The sequence below is a fragment of the Dasypus novemcinctus genome, chromosome 24 (assembly GCF_030445035.2).
Source record: "Dasypus novemcinctus isolate mDasNov1 chromosome 24, mDasNov1.1.hap2, whole genome shotgun sequence".
Lineage (NCBI taxonomy): Eukaryota > Metazoa > Chordata > Mammalia > Cingulata > Dasypodidae > Dasypus > Dasypus novemcinctus.
In genome coordinates, this window is record NC_080696.1 from 8,692,887 (window position 1) to 8,718,919 (window position 26,033).

A 26,033-nucleotide genomic window follows, 5' to 3' on the forward strand; every position below is an offset into this window, starting at 1 on the left:
TCTGTATCATAACAGGCTTCTTTTTCCAGAAAAAAACATGAAGAAAAGAAAGCAAACTGGGCAGACAAAACTGTCCCTAGCATGGCCTACTACTCCATCCAAGAGACTTTTTTCCATAAATAATAAAAGGTAAAATTCCACATTAGAATGCCCTTCACAGTTTAACAGTGCAGTTGTTTATGAAAACATATGGTTGTCTCACAACCATTTACCTACCTCATTCCTACTTCAGATGACCCAAGAGTTGTCCATCACAACTTTGGTACCTCACAAGTCCAAGTCCAATAGATTCCGTGTAACAATGAGCACTTCAAAATTATAAACATTCATTGCCACATTTTAAACTACTAAATCTTGTATGGTCTCTACATTGTGGGGGATAGGCTGGTGTGGAGCCTTATAGGTGGGAGCACAAATCCTTAGCTTGGCAAATTAGTTAGCCGCACCTTCTTCATGGGTAAAATGGGAAGGCTATAGCAAAGAGGGAAGTTTATATGAAAAACCAAGAAAACCACCTAGCAAGACTACTATTAATTATTGTAGAAGATACTTGCTTTTAAATATTGAAACTGTTATGCCAACTGAATATTTTCTGTAACTATATTTAATTCCTACTTTCATGAAATCAGTTGCAATCAACTATGGTAATATTATTTCATAAGAAATAGCCTCTCAGGAAGGGTTTAAAATATTATTGCCATTTAAGTAAAATAAAAACGATAACACTAACTTGAGTTCTATGTTTTCTTGTTTTGCTGTTGTAGTTTTTGCTCTGGTCCAGTAAGCGTTGTCAAGAAGTTAGTCGAGTATGGCTTTAGCAGATAAGAGACTTGAGAACTTGCAGGTCTACAAAGTTCTTCAGTGTGTTCGGAACAAAGACAAGAAGCAAATAGAGAAACTGACCAGGCTCGGATACCCTGAACTAATCAATTTCACCGAACCCGTCAATGGCCACAGCGCATTGCACTTAGCTTCGATTTCCAATGACATTGATATGGTCAGCTTTCTCCTTGACCTTGGTGCTCACCCCGATGTACAAGATCACGTGGGCTGTACTCCGACAATGAGGGCTGCAGAGCTGGGCCATGAATTGTCAGTTGAAAAATTAGCCAAGGCAAAGGCGGACATGACCATAGTTGACAATGAAGGAAAAGGTAACGATCCCGATCTTCTACCCTGCAGACGCCATTCGCTTTATAGCCGCCATCGTTAAAATGGTGTTTTTGCTTTCCCTCTTTAGAAGTGAGTTATGCATGGCTTTGGGTAAAAGGCTGGATTCATATGCCTGTAATTGAGGACAGTCTACACATAAATTGAAAATGGTAGAGGGAAATCCGTTTTGAGGACTTTCTCGTTTAAAAAGAAGATGTTATTAAATTAATCTGCGGTTTCTTTAAATGTGGAGAGTTTTCAACATTACACACATTGGTATTACCATAATCAGAATCATCTATTATGAAATATAATTCTTATTTAGGAGAAAACATGAGGGAGAACATGGTGTTATCTCGTTTTTGTTATTTAATTTTTTTTTATGTTTTAGAATATTTTAGCTTTTAGATTTAGGACTCAAAAAGGATTTTGTTCATTCTCCAGAGCAGAACTGGAAAGGGCTACAGTGGTTTCTAGCCTAAATTCTTAACGTTCTAAGGTCACTTGCCTGGCATTTCACTGATTATCCGGGCAATGTAACCCTACTCTTACACATTCTTCCCCTCCCTGATCCCATCTCAAAACCCGGAGCCTGAGTGTCTTGCTCAGATAACTTGAGGTTTCTGTAAGCATTATCCCAACCTCCTGGAAAACACTAAGAAAATCACCATCAAGCATAATAGACATTGGAAGATTTAATCAACTGACCCCAAAAGTTGGTTCAAGTGCAAAACCATTAACATCAGCTCCACATTGGACAACTGAATCCCATTTTATGTTAATGTTTTCTGATAGGAACAAAACTTCCTTTTGTAGCTCTCTAGACAGGTTATTTGACTTTCTTGAGACAGGAGGAAAGGGCAACAAGAAGGAAGAACTATTTAATTGTCTAACATCACCGCATAAACTTCAGATACATTCAGGGGCCAAACATGATTTGAAAATTAAATCCTAGAAAAACAGAAGCCTCTCAAATCTCTATTGAATATCATTTCCAAAGTGGACCACTGAATCCCTGGGATGTTGATAAATTCTACATGCAGAAATTTTTCTGCTATCTTATCTGTGTGGGAAACATTGGAACAAATACTTTTGACATGTTTCTTTTCACAAAATTCCTCAGATAGACCATAGACAGTGACATTTTCCACCCCTATTTGACCATGAAAATAGCTTCCCTTTTTTCTTTCTTTCAGATTTTACATATACTCCCCCTTGCTTTTCCCTTATGACATCTATGTTCTTGGAGTTTTGAAAAATAACTTAGGAAACACTGTAATGGAGCAAAGTTCCCCTTCTCAGATTGAAATATAGATAGAAATCACGGTGAAAACAGATTGAGAATATGCATACTATAATACTAAAATTATAAAATTATAATTTTAAAATTATATAAATTATAATTTATATAAAATTATATAATTTATAATTATAAAATTACTATATACTAAAATTGTAAAATTAAAAAAATCAGTAAAATTGGAAACAAGGTAGAGTACATATTTTGTAGCAAATGTGAAGTCATGGTTAATATAGATGCTCATTCAAAGTAATATTAAACATCAAGTTTCTGGAAGATGAATAGATGAGGAAACAGACAAGGCACATTGGAAGAATTAAAAATAGAAACTGAAACTTGAAACAAATGTAAACTCTTGTTTCACACGTTAACCTTCTCGGTGCTGTCCCATGATAGCCTTGACCTCACGCCCTAACACAGTGCCTGTGTCTTCCCCATATCCCTCGGTTGAGTAGCCACTGCCTTGTTAATTCCGCGGTAATCCCTCTGCCATTAACATACAACTTTCTTTGGTTTCCAAAGGAACCCTGAACATATTACGGTCAAAATACTTTCTGGGCATTGCTGTGCTTTCTCTTTGAACAATTTTGCAGAATGTGGAGAAGGTACAGCCAATAAACTGCTACCTGTAGATGATTCTAGGGAACTGATTACAGTGTCTGGAATTGTTCTCCTTAAGGGTTAAACTGGAGTAGTTCCTTATATCACCAATTCCATTGGTTCTCCCATTTAAAAGAATGCATACCCAGACCTAAATGCAGTATGCCAGTTCTGCTATTACATGATACATTTTTTTCTCTTTGTTTTCCCTTGTTTTGGAATATTAATTCATGTTCTTTGTGACTTAGAGTCAGCCCAGATAGACTTTATCTGTGGGTTGCACACATCATCACTGTAGAGTCCCCAGCTTCCTAAGTGGCCTTACACCTTTTGAAATGGATTCACTTCATCTGATATTTTCTAGATCCCTGTTATTGTTGTTTGGTTGCTGTTTTGCTTTTTTGGTCTGCTCTTGCCTGCTATGCCTTGCTCTGTCTTTGATTTTTCTATTTTCAGCCATGTCCTTGATCATCTTTCTATTTTTAGCGGTTTTGAGTTATTCTATTTTAGTTATATCTGTTTATTTAGGTTTTGATTTTTATATAACCTGGATTATTTTTTATTTTAAAGGTAGAGCTTATCCAATTTTAATTTATCCAGATGCCCCATAGGTTTGGCCTTAACACTGTCATTTATTTTATATCATGCCTATAAAAAATATTTTCCAATATTGGCCATATATTCTTTGTTTTATTTTGATGCATGTGTCCTTTCCTTCTAGTAGTATTTTCAGAAATTAATGGTCTGTTTTTGGTCCTTTCAGTGATTAACTTGGTAGCTTTACACTTAAACTTCTATTTACTTATTTAACATAAAGTGTCCATGAACTGTTTACTACGAAAGACGAGATTAGTATAGTAACCCCTCCTCTCACCAGCTTTCCCTTCCACCCACTTTTGGTCAGCTTTCATCATCTCCGTTCTTTCAATATTCCCTTTATGTCTTTAAATAATAAACATCTGTCACTTTATTTAATACCTCTTCATCTCTAGCAGTAAAATATGAAAAACATGCTTACACTATCTCTTCTTCCCTCTTTTCCTTCCTAATTTTTGTTAAACTACATTATTATTTCTATAGTATTAGTAATGACATTTTTATTATTTATTATTATTTTATTATTTATCATTGATCTTTGAGTCACATGTTCTCTGTTGGTCTCTCCGATTCTCTTTTGTCATAAAGTATTAATAGTTTAGCTCACTCCTTTGGGCTTCTGTTCCAATTTCTTGCACCCTTGAAGTCATGTGTCATGGTCTTTATGCATAAACAACAGCTTGATTGGGAATAAAATTTCTGGTTGTATTTCCTTCCCCAAGGGACATTGTAGAGTCCCCTCAGTTACTTTAGAGCATTGAATGTTGCTGGGGCAAAGTCTTGAGGCCAGCTTGATTTTTTCTCCCTTTATAGATGCCTTGTATTTTTGCCAGATTGCTCACAGGTCACATTCTTAGTTCATTTCAAATTAGTTCTCCAGTCTTTGACCATGATTTTGGCAGTCTGTTTTCCTTTTTCCTGCTTCTAATTCGACTTTCATTTCTTTAGTGCAGGGGCTTTTAACTTTTTTGTCCCACGGACCTCTTTGCCAGTCGGGTGAAAACCACATACCCCTTCTCAGAATGTAGCAGCAGATAGTTTTATGACACTCAACATCGAAGATCAGTGAAAACAAAGATAAGAAGTTGATTTTTTTCAATTCAAGCTCACAGACCCCCTAAAATCTTGTTAAGAACCCCTGTTTTAGTGCCTCCCTCCCCCACCATTTCTTTTCTAAGTTCTCCTGGCCCGATTTCATCTTTTATTGTCCTATTTATCTTTCATTGTCCTCTCAGTCCTTCTTTTAGACCTGGTCTATTTTTACACTTTAGTTTCAGAAAAGTTATGTTTAATTTCTTTGCTCCTGTGAAAACAGGAAAGTCAATGACTTTCACATGGCATGATTTTTCTAGTGTGTACTTTTACCAGGCTTTCATGATCAGATTCTGTTGCTTTCCTTTCTTGCAGTATCTCTTTCATAGGCCACATTTGGTTTCTTGTTGGTTATTGTCTCTCTTTGAATAAGGCCTCCCTTAGAGTGAGCTAGTTTGGAGTTCAACTGATGTTTACCATGGCTTTCTCACGAACATTCTGCCATGGGGGGATAACAGTAACCTTAATCAGTTGCATATTTTTACATACCTTGTGGACAGAGACTGTAGGTAAGAGCTCTGGGTGTGGGGATTTACCATTTTCTTTCCTTCGTTGGAACAAAATCATCTGCCAGAATGACAGAGCTACTTGCCGTCTAGTTTTTCTCACTGCTGCTGCAATGACAGCCTTTTTCTCTCAAACTTGGCCGTCCTGCATATCTCATCATCCCACACCATCTCTTCCGCCACTCGGCAGTTTTAGAAAGGGCCCAGGGACCTCAGAGAAGCTGCCTGGCACACGAGCCCCTGTCCAGTTCTAAGAAGGGACATTGGTATTTCAGATGCCAAATACCCATGGTCAACAGTGCACCATGTAAGGGCAGTCAGAGTCTCCCCTAAATCAGGCTCTGTTACACTTAGCGTGGCTGTGTTCTAACTCCGTCACAGATGGAGTTTCTTTTTTTGTTTTTCTGTCTTGGTGTTTCCGTGTTTGACATGTATGTTTGCTCTGCCATCTTCAACTAGCTAGCTAATTAAGGATTTTTAAAAATTACCTTTTTTCCCTACTTATCAGATATAAATATATAGAAACTATTAATCCAATACTTTTTGGGGATTCTCTCTTTCTGCAGGAATTTTGTTTTACTGCATTTTGCCTACTAAGCGGCACTATCGATGTGCTCTGATTGCCCTTGAACATGGTGCAGATGTCAATAATTCTACCTATGACGGGAAACCAGTATTTCTTAAAGCTTGCGAAGAAGCACACGATGTTAAAAATGTATGCCTGACACTTTTGGAAAAAGGAGCCAATCCAAATGCTATCAACACAGTACGACTATTCCTGTGATTACAAATATTTCTTTTTTTTCAACTTTAGTCTTATTTATATATAATTTTGCATTTAAAAATTGCCCCGATAGCCAATAAGCATATTCATTTCTATTTAAAATGATGTAAAATGATACTTTCATTATCTTTCTATTGTACAGTCTGTTTACTAATTTTGTTTGAAAAATTAGTATTTGCTATGCATAATGTTAAAGTACTATTAGAGGAAATAGTAGAAAGAATATCACTGATGCCTAATAAAAATTTACCTTAGGAAATATGTAGTTCTGCCATTTCACTATCCATTTTGCTTCCATTCCTCATTTAGCTAATTACTTTGTTTCCTATCTTGTAATTGCCATTCCCAAACACTAAAAATAGATTTCCTTCTAATTAGACAATACCTATAAACTAATATGGTATATTTTACCACTTTCCTCCCTTTTTGTTCTGATTTCTGTGCATGATTTTCTCACAAGAGCATCCTATGTGACCTTGACTCTGAGTTTAGAATTCTACATTTTGGTCATTGGCCCCCTGTACTTGCCTACCTTTTCCAAATTATTACATAAGACTAACAAAAATGTAGAGAACCAAACATATCAGTATGACTCTAAGGCCAGGTGGCTGTAGACCATATTTATGCTGAATTTTAAACTTGGCGGGACCAGTATTATTTAATATGACAGGTTTAAACAGCATTTGATGTGTTTAATGTCCAGTCTACAGGTCGTACTGCTTTAATGGAAGCATCAAGAGAAGGGGTGCTGGAACTAGTTCGAGGGATACTGGAGAGAGGAGGTGAAGTGAACGCATTCGACAATGACAGACACCACGCTGCCCATTTTGCTGCCAAAGGAGGCTTTTTTGATGTAATGATCTGCTTTTTTATTTGCAATGTGTTGCTAAAACGTTCCCTTTCTCTCAATTTTTTATATAGCATATAAGTTACACTAAGGCAGTGTTTTTTTTTTGGGGGGGAGGGTTACCTATTTTGTTTTCATCTTGACTTCCCCCCAAGTAATTCTAAAATTTTATTTTTTACCAAATATTATTTTAAAAACACATTCCAGCTCTCAGCTCTTTATTAAGTTTTATCTGCTTGCTAACTTATTCATTTAATATTACTAATAATATTTTTCTTTATATATAACAATTTAAAAATTTCTGCAAATTGAGACTACTCTATTTTATGCCTCCATCACAAATTTGTATTTTCAAAATGTTATAACATTTAATTGTGAAAACAGTGCTATTCATACTCTTATCTCCTGGGTGTTTGTTTATATGTATCTAATGATTCGCTTGGAATTTTAAACTCTAAATATTCAGACTATCTGGACATTTCAGTGGAGGATATATCTCATAGATACAGTGACTTTGCAGATACAAAATAGGAACCAATGCGATCCTGTTTTTTAAAATTCTGAATTTCATCTATAATTCCTTTACTCAATTTTTTGTTTTTTTGTAGGTTATCATATTTTTATCATTGAGCTTCTTCCCTGCAGTAAAATTATACATAATCTGGCATTTCTTTGCCATATTCTGATGCTTTCTCAAACTTCCTAGGTTTGCCAAACTGATTGCAACTACCTGAATCCTTTTTCTGTCATCTAGGGCAACTGTGTTTGGTAGAACTTTTGGTGATGACATCAAAGTTCTATACCTGTGCCATCCAACTTGGTAGCCATAGCCACATGTGCCTTTTGAGCTTTGCAAGTGTGGCTAGTGAAACTAAGGAAACTGAATTTTACGTTTTTTTGCAATTAAATTAAATTTTACGTTTTAATTTGAAATAGCCACGTGTGGCTTCTGGGCTAATATATTGGCTACCACAGGTCTCGGTGTCAGTGTTCATTCAGTAAATGCATACTCCTATTCCTCTACAATATCCACTCTTCACTTTGCAGATATTGAAGCTCCTTTTTGCCTACAACGGAGAAATGGGGCTGATTGCAATGAATGGGAACACGCCACTGCATTACGCCGCCATGGGTGGTTTTGCAGAATGCTGCAAATATATAGCCCAGCGAGGTAAACTTGCCTGGCCGTTTTATGCTTTGAGTATTTATGATTTATCCTTGACATAGATGAGTTGAGAATTGGAACCTGTAACGTGTCACTTGCATATTTTTTTTCAGTAGTCAAATCTAACTCATTTATATAGAAATAAAATCTTAAAATTTTTCTTAAAACACCTTCTGTGAAACCATGAATCTAGTCTTCAAAATGATAAAAACGCATTCTTTAAATATTTTAGGTTATTTTTTAAAATCAAAATGTCCATGAGTCAACCAATTATTAAAATACTTAGAGTGATTAAATTCCTTATTTTAAAAATGCCAGCATCAACTCAAGAGAGACAAACTCTGGAAACCTTTTAATTTAGGTTAATTCAGACTAAATACACTTAATTTTTCATTATTTTACCTTTAGAAATGTTCTATTACATTAAATGCAAGGACAGCTCTCTGGAATTTGAAATTATGGGGGAAATATTTTTGAGAGAGACAAGAAATGAAAATTGTCGTGGAAAATTTGAAACATAAACAATATCGTTGTAAGTTTTCCTATAACTTTTAAGTACTCTAAAGGTTATCAAAAATTCCACTGGGGGGGCAAATTTAGCTCAGTGGTTGAGTGCCTGCTTTTCATGTATGAGGTCCTGAGTTCAATCCTAAAAAAAAAAAAAAAATTCCATCAGCAATCATAGCCCAGCTTCTGACACTAGTTGCAAATACTTCAGTTAACTTAATCCAATTCTGACTGTACCCAGAGTTAGGCCAGACCAGACCCCACAGGTTAAGGACAATTCTCTACAAGATTGTCCTTTAGGCTCCTCTGTGTGTGTGTGTGTGTGTGTGTGTGTGTGTGTGTGTTTGGAATGCTTTGACCAGCTGGCTGCAAATTCCAAGGTTCCCTTCTTCTTGCCTGCTACTGCGACTTTCTTCTCACATCCCATTCATTACCTTGAGTGCTGGCATAGCATCACTGCCACATAACCAATCTAAGCACCAAGAAAATTGTCTCTAAATTACTCTCCACAGCCTTCTGCTCTATAACATTTCTTTGAATCAGAGGGTTTTATCGATGCTTTGGTCAGATGAAAACTAAGGGGGAAAAACTTACATCCTTTGGCTCTCATCACGCTCAGTTTATAGTCCCCAAACCAGAGGATACTCGGTACTTAGGGCCAAGAGAGCTTCCCTTGCTACCTCTGTGGCCCATCCCCACAGTGTCACTGTAATTTGATTAGATTCTCCTGCTCTTCTAGGGGTCCTGCCTTGCTGCCTCTAGCCATTCTTCCCCCTGGAATCTTCCTCTTTCCTAGAATTTGTTTTCTTAACTTGCCTTAGATATTATCTCCTCTGAGAAGCCTTTGCCAGCTTCCTGGTTTGATGCCACTTCTCTGCTTTCCCATGGCTCCCTCACCATTATAGTACCGAAGACATGTCCTTTGAAACTGCCCCAGTATGTGTCTCTCTACACTACTACAGTCTGAGTATCACTGTGAGCACTCTAAAGGTCTGTCTTGTTACCCAGCATATCTGTTCCCTTCTAGCACAGTTCCTGACACAGAATAGTATGTCAGCTCTCCGTTGCTGCCTCACAAACCACCCCAAATCACGGCATATTGACAACAGCATTTTTTGCTCTGAATCCTATGGGTTGGCAGTTAGAGCAGAGCTTGGCTGGGATGGCCCACCCCTGCTCCAAAGTGGGGTCAGTTGAGTTCACACCTACATTTGTGGTCAGACAGCTGGTCAGGGGCTGACTGGTCCCAGGTGTCCCCATGCATATGTCTAGTACTTTGCTGGAGCCAGCCAGGGGGCCTCAGTTCCATTCCATGTGACCTTTCCCCATAGCTAGCCCAGGCTCCATCATTAGGTGGCTGAGATCAAAGAGGTGAGAGCAGAAGCTGCAAGGCCTTTATGGATGTGCTTGGAAGTGACACAGTGTCATCTCCATGACCAAAGCAATTCGCAAGGTTAACTCAGAATCAAGGGGTGGGGAAATAGACTCTTCCTTCTGATGGGAGAAGCTGCAAAGAATCTGTGACCATTTAAAATCCATTTTAACAGTACCATTTAAATAATACTCTCTGTTTGTTGCATAAAGGACCAAGAAGATACCAAGTTATAGAAAGGTTTTGGCAATCCAGATGGAAATTACTGAGTACGACTGGCTAGTAGTATAATATTAAGTATGAATAAAGTCTGATGCTGACTGAGACTTCAAAGTCAGAAAATTTTGAAATAATAGTGGCTGCATAATCTTTTCACTTTCTGATGAGAAAACTGAGGCATGGAACGGTCCAGTGGCATGCCCAACCTCAGGAGGCTTCTTAGGGCCAGAATCTGAACCAAATGCCAGTCTCCTACCTTCTAGCCTTATGGCTTTTACACTATAGCTGCATTCAGTAAAGGGTAATGCCGTGAAAATAGACCTTTGGCTCTGGGGTATTTATGAAATAAAAGTGGTGTCATGTATCCATGAAGGTAAAGGTACATATTTTAATTAACTTTGGCTTTGGGTTGTTAAATCAACCATTAAAAGTAAATATTTTTTTGTAATATTTGGACTGTTGACTTGCTTTAAAATGTAAAATTCCCATTCCTAAATGTAACACCAAGAATTGTCCTAAATTAGCAATAAGCAATGTTTTAAGAGCTTTTATTTCCTATGTATGTATGTGTCTTTGTGTATAAGCATCCAATAGGTCTGTGTATTATGTGTGAGGTTTCACTCATTGAGGACCTCTGAAATGACATTCTTTGCTCCCTTAAAAGATACTTTTGATTTTTCAGGTGTTTGTGCAATGTGTTTATGTGTTTGTGATGAAAATGGAAGTGTTTTTTTTTGTTTTGTTTTGTTTCTACATTAGCATAGGATATGTTTATCAGGGCAAATTTGAAAGCCATGTTTGTTATTTCTATCATGGAGAGGCAAATGAGGTTGCCTTTGGATTTGGTTCTATTGTCTGGTGATGTTTTATTATTAATCTCTGTTGAATAATTATATAAATGGATTAGGGAACTAATTGAGAAATGGTAGATAACATCAAGATGATACCCATTTCAAAGATCAATTTCACACCAGCTTATAAAAGGTGGCTGTGTTGGAGTGGTAGAAATTAACATTTTAAAAATCACAGTTTTCACTTCAAATTGGACTCTTACATTTCTAAAAACAGGTTCCTTTCAAATACATTGCAAAAATAATCTTTTAAAACCCATTTTAAACTGATGGTTTTAACTGTTCTCTTGTTGAATATTAATACTGTTTCACTTTTATTGTAAATGCTCTAAAACTCCAGAATATTTTGATTTTGCTAATTGGTTAGTGTATTGATGTCACTGATCATGGATTTCAGGTGTGGTGTTTTTCCTCAGTTTGATACCAAAAAGGACAAATCTGCAGAGTACCAAAATGAAGTTCATCATCAAAGTTATCATATGGCATTGTAAAATGCATTAATATATGTGTTTAATATTATGTTTATTTTTAAATTAGGTTGAGATTTATTTGCTTCCTTTATTAAAAATTGTAATATAATACTGGAAATTATAGTATGAACTAGGTAGGAGTAAAGCATGAAATAAATGTTAAGTTTAAAAAAAAAAAAAAAAATTCCAAGGTTCCCAACCATTTACTAGAATGACTCAAAGAGCTCACTGAAAGGGCTATATTTACAATTATTGCTTTATTATTGTAAAAGGATGCAAGTAAGATGCCGAAAGAAGAGACACAGAGGGTGAGGTCTGGAAGGGTCTCAAATGCAAGTTTCTTGTCCTCTCCTTGTGGAGTCAGAGATGTCTCTTGGCAGAGATGACTTTTCTCAGTCGTGGAAGCTCTCTGTAGTTTGGAATCCCCTGAGTTTCTATGGGGTCTCATTAGGCAGGCACAATAGAGAGAATCAGTGTCCTCCTGGATGAGCTCAGCCTGCAGAGGAGGTGGGCTGCTATGATGTGGCTAGAGCCCCGCCCCTTAATCACCTGGTTGGTCTTTCTGGTGTGGCCAGCCCCCACCCTAAGGCCATAGGTGCGACTGCCCCTCCCTGTTCCCTCTTCAGCAAGTGAACTATCAGGTGTGATCCTTGGGCCACTAAGAAAAACAAAAGGCATCCTAATCACAGGACATCTCAAAGATTCAGAGGTTGCTTCCCCAGTAACAGGGACAGAGACCTGCCAAGTTTTTTATTATACCACAAATACCTTTATTAGTTTAGGAATATAAACTATGTTTTCAAAACTTAATGTGTTCCTTAAAATGATATTAAGTTTAAAGATGTGGATCAATTTGGTGTTGCATGTTAAATGAAGGTGCATTAAAATGTTTTTACCCTTTGTTTTAGATAAAACTGCATTCTTTTTTAAAAATTTATTGCAGTATGTCATTCATACATGGACATACATAAACAATAAGTGTACAGTAAAAGTTGTGAACTTACAAAACAAATATACATAACATCATACAGGGGCCCCATACATTACCCCACCACCAACACCTTGCATTGTTGTGAAACATTTGGATAAAACTGCATTCTGCTGAACTTTACCTTCTTTTTTCTTTTTTTTTCCTTTTCTCTTCTCTTCTCTTCTCTTCTCTTCTCTTCTCTTCTCTTCTCTTCTCTTCTCTTCTCTTCTCTTCTCTTCTCTTCTCTTCTCTTGTTTGAGAAACAGGCAAAACCTTAGTCCAACAACTCTATAATAGAGAAGAGCAGGTGTTTTGGGGTTTCTTTCCTCCACATAGACACAGATATCACTGGCACCATAGCAATCTGTACTATAACTGCTGATATTCTAAATAAGACTAAAACATACCTGCATAGCTATTGGTGAAATGATCAATCCACATTTACTTGTATAAGTTCATGCTCTTTCCCTACTACCCCCCAAATAAAAAACACTTCTTAAAAACAAGAGGAAAGAAAAATATATCAATTAAATTTTTGCCCTCCCCAACAGTCTCATCATTTTTGTTTTCAAGCCTGTCATTCCCAGCAATTTATTCTGCCCCTTGATTTTTAACATCATGCATTTCTAAACACTGAAGATCTTCCCAGGTTGAAACAAGCCTCCTCAGCTTTCATAGGCTGACGTATTCCTTATCAGGACAACCATCACCAAACATATTCTCTATAGTTTTCTGTACTCCCGGATAAAGACACAAAAAGCCGATTGAGAAGTAATGAGCCAGAGCTTAGATATGCAAGGCCTTGTCTGTGATGCAGACAAAGCTCCATCTTCCTGGCAGAATCATAGCCCATGTTTCTAAAACAAAGGTCTGAAATTGTTTTCAGAATTCTGTAGCATGTTTGGAAATACAGCCACTTTACCAGATCCTAAGTGGGTGACCCAGTACCACAGCGGAAGTGCTGTCAGTTACATTCTACCTTAGAAGCTTGAATCTGAGGCAGGCAGAGCAGCAGCAAGAAACCTTTAACAGTGAAAGGCTTATTTCTTAGGAAATCCCCTGGGTTTACTAATGTAATCAATTTATGTAGGCCAGATCCTTTGCCCATCTTTCTTAACGTGCCCCACTTTGGGCACCTGCTGCTCCCCTGGAGTGCTTTACAGTCCACGGAAAGTATGTGAAAACCATCACCCAGTGGCCAAGGAGAGAAGTGATTTCCCTTGAGGGTTCATTGAAAGTGCCTCCCGTGGGCCTTTGAGGTGCCTGGAAGTGGAGCATGTTGGCCACAGGGCAACATACATCACAAAGGCAAAAGGATCTTTATTTTCTGATCCTAGAGGAGAAAGTCTAGGCCAAAAGGAGGGAGGAAGTGCCTTTAGGTCCTTTAGCTGGGACTTTGGAGCCTCTTATCCCCATGAAGAATCCTAACTGGCAGGAAACTGGGAGGCAGAGGAGGGCAAGCCAAACAGCAGGTTGACAATCCTTTGATCCTCAGGGTTAGGGTGAGTAGAGGCAGTGTGGCTTGGTGTGGGGGCAGAATGGTTGATAAAACCCCTAGACGCCTAAATAAGCATAAAGCTGAGTAAAAGCAGTGGATCACTGTGGAATTACACCATCACCACTGGTCTCGGGACCTCCCCTTTCCCAAATCGCCGTTCCTAAAACTGTCCAACATAAAAATTGTAGAATGTTTATTATCCTAGTACCCTTTCTGAATTTTCCTATTACTAGTAAAATTATCAGCATTAGTATGAAAATTTTATTTTTGGCAATACCAAAGTATCAATCTTGAAATGAATTGGTGATTATTTTTCTTGGTCTTCAGGTATCGTTATTCTTATTTCAAACACATAAAAGTAGAAAATAATGAGCCCTAATGGACCCATCATGACAAACATCTTTTTGAGAAGGAATAGAACTATAAAGTGTTATAGAGATATTTCATTTTTGCATACAGTTGCATATAGTTTAGGTTGCTAGAGACACTTGGGTACCATTTCTTTTTGATGATGTGATATTGGAAAAGCAATAGAAGTACATTTTTTTCTAGACTGAAAAACTAAACCAAGGGTCATCATAATCAACTTATTTATACACATAATGGATTTTTAATGTCTCCAAGACATTTATTATATCCAGCCTTCCTGGTAGCACTAAGTAGATTCCCCAATACATTAAGAAAAGCTTATTTCTTTGGAGAATCTTTACAAATAATGTTGGTCTCATTGTTTTGCAGTAAGGTCCAAAAAAGTAAAATGAATCTTCATGTCTAACTTGCTGACAAATGTAATAATGTAATCTTCTCAGATTTGCTTGAGAAATATCTTTCCCCTCTGATAAGGTTTTCACCTGATTTTGCCACAAAACAGCAGATTAATATGAATTATGTTAATTTTACAGAGAAAACAGATAAAATAGCATTTAAGATTATACACAGATATATGGTCCCAATCATTAAAAAAGAAGCAGGAATCATTCCACATTCCGAGTTCATAAGATTGTTGGAAAGATGACTCAATTCAACTTCTTTCCATTTCAAACATCAGCTTTCCCTTCTTGGCATCAAGTCTTCTTTGCAAGTATCCCACTAAGATATTTGTTTCAAATATCCATAGGAATAGATATATTCTTCTTTTGGACAGGGAATATAAATTAGCAACCTATCTATCTCAGAATTCACCAAAATGAAGCTCACAGAAAAAAAAAAAATCACAGCTTAATTTTGTAATTATAATAGCTAAACAGGCCCATCTCTAAGTATAACTTGGGGGACCACCTTTCGACTAATTCCTGTTCAAAATGAATAAAAGAGTCAGATGACTGTCATCTGTCGGGCCATTCATAGCGACAATGTTTCACTTTCTAGGATGTGACCTGAGATGGAAGAATCTGGAGCATAAAACTCCCAGGGCCTTGGCTAAGGACGGTGGCTTCAAGGCGGCCAGCAAAGAAATCCGCCGAGCAGAGCAAATCGCTAACAAACTGGCCAAGCCGGGAGCCAAAAACCCGAATCCACTCTGGGCCCTTAGACTCCACGACTGGTCGGTGGAACGGGAGACTTTCCTGCGGGAAGCCTTCTCGTTTGTGGACAAGGGCGATGGGACGGTCAGCAAGGAGGACTTCGTGATGACTCTGGAGGAGAGGCAAGATTTTGCGAACTCGGAGCAGCTGCTGGCCATAGCTCAACTCAACGAAAAGTCCCGGGGAGCGGGGGTCGACATCAATGACTTCTTCAAAGGAACCCGGTACCTGAGCAAGTCTTACGTCTTGGGGTCCTATGGGCCTAAGAGAAAGAAAAAAGGGTTTGGCAGAAAGGGAAGGAAAGGCAAGTTTGTTTTACCTCTCCCCATCTGCTTTATCCCGGAGGAGGCATTTCCCCGGCGGCAAGATGGGGGGCCCCAATATTACATGATTGAAACCTACAAGAACGTAACCGACTGCAGCCGCTTTAATCGAGACCACCCCCCAGAACACCCCATCCAGGATGATTCCGCTTGGTACATTGATGAGCCGGGGAAGGTGTTTTCTAATATCAATTTCATCACCAAGGCAGGAGACCTGGCATCTCTGAAAAAGGCCTTTGAAGCAGGAATACCTGTGGATATGAAGGATAATTATTACAAAACGCCACTGATGACAGCCTGTGCCAGTGGGAACATAGATACAGTCAAATTTCTTCTTGAGAAAGGGTATGTTTTTTGGTTGAGTGTGGTTTTTACATTTTTAGGAGTCTTCACATTTCAAGGAAGTGAAAGGATGGCCATGAAATAGCTCGTTTGAAGCTCCCCATCACTTAAGTCTAGACTAGGGATGGAGCTTATCTGGGGAGCCAGGCTGACGGGCTGTGGGATGCAGGTGCACAAACATGGTTAGCCAATAGGAGCTATGCTCAGAGGGAAGGCCAGCAAGTTGTCCCTGTGGGGAATAGAAGGAGACTACTGATTGGTCTCAATCATGTGGAGTCACTTTGTAATCTGGCTTTCGTAGGGGGGTGGGAGGAGAATGTCAATAAATTCAAACAAGTTAGGAAGGTGGTCATGATGACTAAAGCCACATTTTGACCCCTTTAAATACACTGCCCCCTAAGGGATGAGTATTTTCCTTGGTTTCACTTGCAAATATTGTAAAGTATCAAAGCATGGCATTTTAATCTAACTTTTTAAATGAAAACTGTTAAAACTTCTTTTACCATAGCTGTATGACCTGGGCTAAGCCTAACCTTTTTGTGCCTCAGTTTCCTCATTTATGTAATGGGGATTCACCTCGCAGAGTTAACTGTTGATGATTAAATGAGTTGAAAAATATAAAGCACTTTTTAGTAGAGTAATATCATACTTAATAAAAAGATATTAATAAAATTATTTAATGCCAAAGAAAGATTCAAATTTGTATGTTATCAAGAGGAGAATAAAGCAATTAAAAACAATTTGAGCTTTTGGACAGTGAATATCTAAAAAGACTAGAATACTAAATAATACATTATAATGCTTAGAATTTTAATAGTGAAGGTATATTAAAAAATTCATACCATGCAGAGAAAGTAGACACAAAATTGAATAATAAAGCTTTTATATTTCCTGGCACATTATATTGAACCCAGTTACATAATTTTCCTTTATTTTAACCTTTGCAAAAATTTCTAACCACCAGGATCTAAGTGCTCTTTGAAACTAACCAAAACATATAGATCCACAAAGAAATTTAAAATTGTCAAATAATGCAGAACAAAAAGATGTCAAGAAAAATTATGGCAGAACGTTTATTTTTTTTATTCAGAGCTTCCCTGGGTCCTACATAAAACTATGAAATCTGACTTTGCAATTTTAGCCTCAAGTGCTTGGAACAACCCCTATTTTTAGTGTGTGCACCTGTTATTTTATAGGGCTAACGTCAATGCAACAGACAATTTCCTGTGGACTCCACTTCATTTTGCCTGCCATGCAGGTCAACAAGATGTTGTTGAGCTTCTTGTTAATTCGGGAGCTGTAATAGATGCACTTTCGATCAACAACTCAACTCCTTTAAGTAGAGCCATTGAGAGTTGTAGACTGGATACTGTAAAATACCTACTTGATACTGGTGCTAAATTCCAGCTGGAAAATAGAAGAGGTATGAGTTCATATTATTGGTGGTTAGGATTGGAACCGAATTTATTTTAGAGTTCAAACCCCTTCTGATTCTATTCTTATAGGACCACATTTTCCCTTAGGTTATTTACTGGTCCTTATACAAACCTGAGTTAAATGTTATGCAATGTGCAATGAGTAGTTTGTTTTATAACCAGTGCTTCTTAAAATATCTGTGGTGAAAGACCAGTTCTTTTTATTTGCAGTCTATCATGGACTGATACTTTTGTAAAATACAATTTAAAAAAATGATTACCAGAAAAACAAAGCATGAAATATAAGCACAATCTTTTTAACATTTAACATTAGATTTAAAAGACAAAAAAAAAAAAAGCAAGCAAAAAAAACTGCTATAAAAGTTTCTAAATGTTTACTCTTATATATTTTATTTGGGAGCAGTAACCCTGAGTTTGCGACCTTGTACCAGTCCCCAAATCACATGAGTAATCACACTGTTTTGTTTTTTTTTTAAAGATTTATTTTTTATTTATTTCTCCCCCCCCCCCCCCCCCAGTTGTCTGCACTCTGTGTCCATTTGCTGTGCGTTCTTCTGGGACTGCTTCTATCCTTATCAGCAGCCCTGGGAATCTGTGTTTCTTTTTTTTGTTGTGTCACCTTGCTGTGTCAGCTCTCCGTGTGTGTGGCGCCATTCCTGGGCAGGCTGCACTTTCTTTCCTGCTGGGCGGCTCTCCTTATGGGGCACACTCCTTGCGTGTGGGGCTCCTCTACGCGGGGGACACCCCTGCATGGCAGGGCACTCTGCGCACATCAGCACTGCCCGTGGGCCAGCTCCACACGGGTCAAGGAGGCCCTGGGTTTGAACCTTGGACCTCCCATGTGGTAGGCGGATGCCCTATCCATTGGGCCAAGTCCGCTTCCCTCATACTGTTTTAATTGTCAACCTAATAATCAGCAGAGACTGAAGACTTTGTAGGCTTTGGTATCCTTCTAAAGCTGGCCAAAGTAATTCCAGAAATGGGGCTCCCTTGACTCTGGGACTAAATGGGAAGTAAACCCTCTGTCATAAACACCACCTACAATTAAAAAAGCATTTACATAAGTATTTTGAGCATCTTGTATGTAGATGTCATTTTCTCATTTCAGAACCCATGGCTTTGTTTGATCTGACAGTGCATGCCTGCCCCTGGGGGCCACGCGCTGCCTCTTGATCCCCAGTGAACACTGTGCTAGGCCTGCCTGGGTCATTGCAGGGGTCACAATGCCCAGCATCTGCAGAAAGCACTGTGGCTACCAGCTTCCCTGGTCCTTTGGGACCACACCCCTTCCATCATGTCAAGGGGAGGGTAATGTAAAAATGTAGAACAAGATAAAATGTGCTTAAGGTGGGAGGATAACCATCAATTGGCTATCTAAAATGTGATCTAATATTTCCCATAAACTTGAGAAACCTGCTAAAAAATTTTTTTAACCCAAATTGTGCTAATAAGTGGCACTTTAAGGAATTTTGGAGCTTGTCCCACCTTAGAGAATATCTGGTCTAGGCCTGTGACCTCAAGTGTACCATTTGCTTTAGTAGTCACCCTTAGTACCACATGCTTGGGCTGATGTGCTGGGATTTTTCTACATTGTTTATTGATAATGTATTTATTTTATCTCTGAATTTTTAAAAAAATAGGGCACAGTGCTATGGATGTTGCAAAAGCCTATGCTGACTATAGAATAATTGATCTGATTAAAGAAAAGATGGATAACTTGCCCAAACCAGCAGAAAATCAAAAAGTGAAAGGCAAACCACCTCTTAAACTGAAGCCTGAAGGCACTGAAATTAAGAAAGAAGAGGTAAGAAAAGAGGTGGACTAGGCAACTAGGACTCCTTAAAAACCTGTTGGGGGTAGGACACTATGTGTTTGCTAAAGCTGCTGAGAGCAAAATACCAGAAATGGGGTGGCTTTTACAGTAGGGATTAGGGTAAGAGCATACAGTTCAGGTCACAAAACTGTCCAAATCAAGGCATCAGCAGAGATACCCTCTCACCAAAGTCGGCTACTGGCAACCCAGGAGTCCTGCCACCAGGTGAGGCAAAATGGCGGCCATCTCTGCTGAGACCCCTGCCTTCCCCTGGAGGCTCACTTTCTCCCCAAGCTCAGCCCTGGGCACCAGGCACAAGGCTTTTTTGTCCCTTCTTGCTTCAAGCTGCTCTGCTGATTCCAGCCTCTGGCCTCTCTCTCAGCCTTGCGGGGGGTTCTCTCAGCCTCTTGGGGTTTCTCTGTGTTTCTGTAGCTGTAGGAGATCCTGAATCCTTTCTCACATGGCAGGGTGAAAATGGCAGTGACCTTTCTCTGTGCCTCATGTTCGTGTACGACTCCAGTAAAAGGAGTAAGCCCTACCCTCAGTCCTGCAATCTTACCAAAGGCCCTTAACTAAAGCGAGCTAATCAAAAGTGATCTAATCAAAAGGTCCCTTATCTGAACACATGCACAGGAATGGATTAGCTTCAGAACATAATTTTCTGGGGTCCACAAAAGACTCAAACCAGGACACCATCTATATATCATTATACAATATGGGCAAAATAATACGCAGTTCCCATTTTCAGCACCATCGTACATTACTTTTCAAGAAATGTCAGCAAGAAAGTTTCTGTTACTGAAAAGTCTAAAATGTGTCCATTGTGAACAGAATTCATACCAAAGCCAAAGTGGGTCAGTCAAATGCAATTAGAATGTTAAAAAAGGAACTGGTATTGAATATGTATATACTTGATCCAAATTATGCAGCTTTGATGAGATGGGCCAAGCAGGGAAGCAGGGCAGTGTTTATGATGAATGAAGCAAAGCACGATTTTCCATTTTGGTCCCATAATTTTTCATTTCCTACCCACCCCCTTCCCAAGGAATGTTAGTGAATACCAGTGAGCTCTGGGATATGGAGCCACTTGTAACTTGAATATCCTGCAAAATGACTCTAGAAGGTTTTGAAGGAAAACCTTTAAAACAAGGTGAGGAACAGAAGTGGCTCAAGCATTTGGGTACCCGCCTCTGAAGTGGGAGGTCCTGGGTTTGGTTCCTGGTGCCTCCTAAAGAAACAAAAACAAACAACAAGCAAAACTAAAGAAAAAGCATAATTAGGGAAGCTGATGTGGCTCAGTGGTTGAACGCTGGTTTACCACATATGAGGTCCCAGGTTCAATCCTCCTGGTACTGCAAAAAAACCTCCATGCTGATTGTTCCAGAAAGTCTGGAGTGGCTCAGGTGCTTCTAAACTGTCCTGGGGGATGACTGAGACAGCAGACTTTGTCAGTAGCAGAAAAGTCCTAAGGGCATTTCCAGGATGACCCCTTCTTTTAAGGAGGCAGAAAGTTCCCTGGAGATTTTTGGCAGACGCTGGACAGGGGATGAAGGTTGAGTGAGGAAAACATTAATATCATCAAATTGTAAAGGGCTGAGGAAATGCGTGTGGGTGCACATGCTAGGGTGGAGGGATGGCCAGCCAAGAGTGGTGAGGAGTAAAGATGGGGAGGACTTTAAGGATGGGAAGAGGTAAAGAAGTGTATTAGTCAGCCAAAGGGGTGCTTATGCAAAGTGCCAGAAATCTGTCAGTTTTTATAAAGGGTATTTATTTGAGGTAAAAGCTTAGTTACAAGGCCCTAAAGAGTCCACTCAGGGGTGCTTTCTCACCAAAGTCAGTTGCCACATGTTGAAGTAAGATGGCGGGCAATCTCTGTGGAGGCTCAGCCTTCCTCTCTGGGCTTCCTCTCTCTCAGCTACAGACTGGCATAGGGCTTGTCTCTCAGGGCTTCCTCTCTCTCCTGGGAAAGGGCTCATTTCTTTCTGGGCCTTTCTATAACAGTCTTGGCTCTCTTCCTAAGGTCAACTGCAAAATATCAGGCGAATGGCTCATCTCTCCCCAGGTATCTTCTTGAGTGAGTGTCTGTTTAAATCTACCCACTAAGGGGACGGGACTCACCCTGAGTCATGCCTTACTGACGTGGTCTAATCAAAGCCCTAATCTTAACAAGTAATTTAATCAAGGGCCCCTCAACTGAGTCCAATATAATCAAAGGGTATCACACCTAGAAGAAAAGAGTTTACAAACATAATCTTTCTCCTTTGGGATTCACAAAAATGACCTCAAACTGTCCCAAGGAAGACGAGTCAGCTAAAGCTCTGACAACACCATTTTCATTTTAGTAGGAACCCATCCTTCTGATTAATGGAATGGGCACAGATCAAGAATGGATATCTTGAAGACTTATATGATCTGTTGATGATGAGTTAAGGCAAACTAATCTCCTTTCAGCTAAAGTTATGCCAGTATTCTGTATTTCACATCAAATTCTTATTTGTATAATGGCAGTTTTAGTTTTTTTTTTCCTTCTTGGCTTCAGAATAAGATATAGAAAAACAAATAATATTAGAAAGTATAAGTAGGTTTTTGTAGTTGATAGATATTTTGGTCTTGTTTCCAGGAAGCATTGTCATCAATGTATATGGTACCAGCAGTATCAGAGGAAAAGAAAGTGCATAAAGATAATGTCGTCCATCTCAATTCTTTGATTGCAAGTGGCTATACTAAGAGAGTGGATATCACATTTGTTCCACGGAGGGTACGTACTTTGAAAAGATCTTCATAGCATGGCATATGCCCAGAATTTCATTTTGCAAATGTTTTTCATGCAGAGTACTCAAACAAATGTCCAAAAGGTACCCTTCATAGTGATGATTTGCAGATGTCCTTTTGCCAGTCTGCTGCTTCCAACTCAAAAGTCCAGCTTATTCAGCTTCAAAACTCCAGGTCCCTTTATTACTATTTCTATGTTGACATTTTAATTCTCCTTAAAGGATTTAATTCTTCTTTAGTCAATGTCATACCCTATAGCCATTTAGTCATCCAAGTTCTATAGATACTTTTTCTTGGTACTTCTCAGATCCAACCCCTTTCTCAGTACTCACTACCACCATCTCAGTTGGTGGTGTAGTCTAAGCAAGCCTAATTTATTCAGTAGCCTCCTAAAAGACATATAATTTGAGGTGGGGATGTCTTTGGGACATAAGCACTGTCTTGCTAATGCCCATCTAACCATGCTGAATAAGAGGCCACCAGCTTCCCCAGCCTTCTACTGTGAAAGTAACTTTGACTCCCACATAAGATATAAAGAGGGAAGCAGACTTGGCCCAGTGGTTAGGGTGTCCATCTACCACATGAGAGGTCTGCAGTTCAAACCCCAGGCCTCCTTGACCCGTGTGGAGCTGACCCATGCACAGTGCTGATGCGTGCAAGGAGTGCCCTGCCACGCAGGGGTGTCCCATAAGGAAAGCCGCCCAGTGCGAAAGAAAGTGCAGCCTGCCCAGGAATGGCGCCACACACATGGAGAGCTGACGCAACAAGATGCAACAAAAAGAAACACAGATTCCTGTGCCGTTGACAACAACAGAAGCGGACAAAGAAGATGCAGCAAATAGAGAACAGACAACTGGGGAGGCGGGGGGAGGGAAGAGAAATAAATAAATCTTTAAAAAAAAAGACATAAAGAGACTCAACCTGATGATCTTCTAACCCTTTTGCTTCCTGATTTTGGCATCATAAAATGAACAGCTGGCCCAAGGGTCAGGAGAGATAAATGGGGAGCATTTCTGTGATCATTTTCTAGGCATTCACCAGAAATAACAATGTCACCATTTATGACATATAAGAGAAGAAAAAGTTCAAATATATTTAAAAGTAAATATAATGTGGTTACAGAGAGAGCCAAAGTAGATACAATCCTAGGTGCTGGTTCTCCTGAAAGCAATGGAGATCACAGATGGCAGATGGATTTGGAGCTCTGTGCCATGTCAGAGGGCCCTACTTTGGAATTTGTGCTCCTGAGTGTGATGGAGTTGGACTCAGATGTGACCTTCCTACACATGCCTCTTCTGTCACTTTTACTGAACCTGTGGTTCGCGCTAGGGATGGTCCATACTCAGGGGACCTGAATCTCTTGACTGCCCAAGTGCCAGCTGGGCCCTGAGCCTCAGCAGAGTTGCGACTCCTACTCTCTGGTTCATTGGACTTACCCAGGTCAGCTAACAGGAAGGTGAAGGTAGTCAACCACCACACCAGGGAACCAAGAGTGCCAACAACTGCAAGCAGAGGAATCACATCCATCATCCATGTGGAATCTAAGCCCCCTCTTGATCTACAGGTGGAGGGGACTTCACCATCCCAGGGTCCACAGAATGGAGGAATAAAATATGGATTAGAGTGGATGTACTGATATTCTACTATAAAAATAATGTGACTAGTAATAGAAGAAATTGTAGCATTGAGATGGAGTTAAGTGGCCACAGTAGCTCCTGAGGGCAGGGAGAGGGAAGAAAAGATGAGATGTGGGGACATTTTTGGGACCTTGAGTTGTCCTAAATGATATTGCAGGGTCAGATGCTGGACTTTAGCTATCCTGCCAAAACCCACTGAATGTACTGGGGGAGAGTGTAAACTACAGGGTAAACTATTATCCATGTGATGCAGCAGTGTGTTCACCGAGTGCAATGAGTATGCCACAATGATGGAGGAGTTGTTGGTGTGGGAGGAGTGGGGGAGGAGGTACACGGGAACCTCTTATATTTTTTAATGTAACGTTTTTTTGTGATGTATATATCTTCAAAAAAATACAAATACAATTTACAAAAATGATGCAGTGGGGGGTGGGGAGTGGGGTATATGGGAACCTTTTATGTTTTTAATGTAACTTTAAAAAGTGTAAAAAATAAAAAAATTAAAGATAAAAATATATAACATGGTTAAAGGGGGGAAGTAAGGCTGTATATATGATAACAGATAAAAAGTCCTTAAAAACCCATGGATCAACACAACATGAACCATGGATGATAGTTAATGGAACAATTATAAAAACATGCTGTCATCAATTGTAACAAATGTTCCACACCAATGCAGGGTGTTAATAAGAGGGTGGTATATGGGAATCCTGTATTTTATGCATGATTGCTCTGTAAACCCATAACTTATCTAATAAAGCAAAAGGAAGTAAATTCGATAGTTTCAAGTTAGCCACATTGAACAGTGTCTTGCTGTTAGCGTATTTACTAGCTGTCAAACTGGTCCCTGACTTGGGTGTGGCTGTTTCTTTAAGGTTTGGAGTCCTGAAGCCACCACAGCCGAGCTGATCAGGAAGCGAGAACTGCAGCGGGAACGGTTTTCTTTCGAAGTCGACTTCGAGGATTTCATGAAGCCCTTTCAGAAGAATATCACAGAGAAAGCTCGTGCGTTAGAAGCTGGCTCGAAGACCTAAATCACGTCAGTTGCTACTTTGGGTAAATGTTTTGAGGCCAGAGACCAAACTTTGGAAAAGTAGACCCTTCCATCCAAGCCAAAGTAATCCACAAATTAAGACTTTGCAATCAAATATTTGTTTTCACTCTAACAACCATACATAGACTAAGCTATTCTAGCGAAGATGTATTTAGATTTTCAAGGAATTACATTGCCATTCTAGATAAATCCCCTCGTCCACTTCAAGAATGTAGTGAAATAAATGGCATTTTGATTAGAAACAGATAATATTATTGTCTAACATGTACCTAATCTACACCATTATGTTTGTAAAAGATATAATTCTCATGGAAATTGATGACAACAATTTAATATAGGGAAAATTCCAAAAAGAAATAATCCACAGGTACATCAAGGAGAAATGTTTCTTGATATCTGAGAGAAACATGATAGTACCATTAATGAAATAGTAATAAAGGGTTTCCATTTTGATAATTACTGAAGTGGCATCTTTGTACTGAAATATAAAAATAGGCATTATAGAATTTCTTAGCACTGTAACGCTAAAATACTGCGGCTGCAAGGCCCTTACATGTTATCCAGCCCCATTACTGTCCTAAGATTAATGAAGAAACTGAGGAACAGGAAAGTGCTGCTAAGGGGCAGAGGTGAGCCGGGAAGGCCGGGGCTCAGCCCTCTTCCAGGGTTCCTCTCTCACAGGGGGCAGCGGCCTCTATCACCCACTGCTGCAGGGAGCACCACAAGTTTGGTGCTCATGGAACAATTTCAGGGGCCAAGCCAATCCTGGGTTCCATGTGTTTCCTCTTGAGTACAGCAGGGTAGACTAGATCCCACAGTCTAGCTGGGTGGCTTTGCTCTGGCCGCTGGCAGCGTACAGAGGTGACGGCCTTCGCCGGCAGCAGGAAGAGTGAGTGACGCCCTAGAACTCAGGAAGCTTCAGCATCAGGCCCAGACCTGCTGCCAGGCCCCCAGCCCTCCCCGCTGCCTCCGTCTGGGCAGCCGGCCTGCGAGCCCTGGCGCTGGCACGCTGTGCCTTGGGGCGGACTAGTGCCACCTCAGCCTTCGGGGTGGACAGCAGAGCCTGAGGCAGTCTGAGCGCCCCCCTCCAGGCACCTCAGACAATAGGGCCCCTTGCTAGCCGTTGACCCAAATGTGTGACAAAAATGTTACTTCCTCTGTCTTCCAAAAGGTGACAGTGATTAGGATGCAAACCCTAGTTGT

General features: G+C 39.6%; 1 protein-coding gene across 1 annotated transcript; it reads left to right on the forward strand.

Annotated features, from left to right (window-relative positions):
• The first annotated feature begins 776 nt into the window (after positions 1–776).
• ANKEF1 (ankyrin repeat and EF-hand domain containing 1) lies at positions 777–25,289 on the forward strand. Its single transcript, XM_004461837.3, has 9 exons — positions 777–1,154; positions 5,814–6,013; positions 6,735–6,884; positions 7,926–8,049; positions 15,299–16,121; positions 17,315–17,541; positions 19,195–19,358; positions 21,988–22,125; positions 24,652–25,289. The coding sequence occupies exons 1-9, from the start codon at positions 809–811 to the stop codon at positions 24,808–24,810; spliced, it is 2,331 nt and encodes a 776-aa protein (XP_004461894.1). The 5' UTR covers positions 777–808; the 3' UTR covers positions 24,811–25,289.
• The last annotated feature ends 744 nt before the right edge of the window (positions 25,290–26,033 follow it).

What these genes read in the sequence shown, in the direction of transcription:
- ANKEF1 (XM_004461837.3), top strand. Translation starts at nt 809, where the DNA reads ATGGCTTTAGCAGATAAGAGACTTGAGAACTTGCAGGTCTACAAAGTT. An exon ending in ATCCAAATGCTATCAACACA is followed by an intron (nt 6,014 to 6,734) that starts GTACGACTATTC and finishes TTTAATGTCCAG; the next exon opens with TCTACAGGTCGTACTGCTTT. An exon ending in CTGAAATTAAGAAAGAAGAG is followed by an intron (nt 19,359 to 21,987) that starts GTAAGAAAAGAG and finishes TCTTGTTTCCAG; the next exon opens with GAAGCATTGTCATCAATGTA.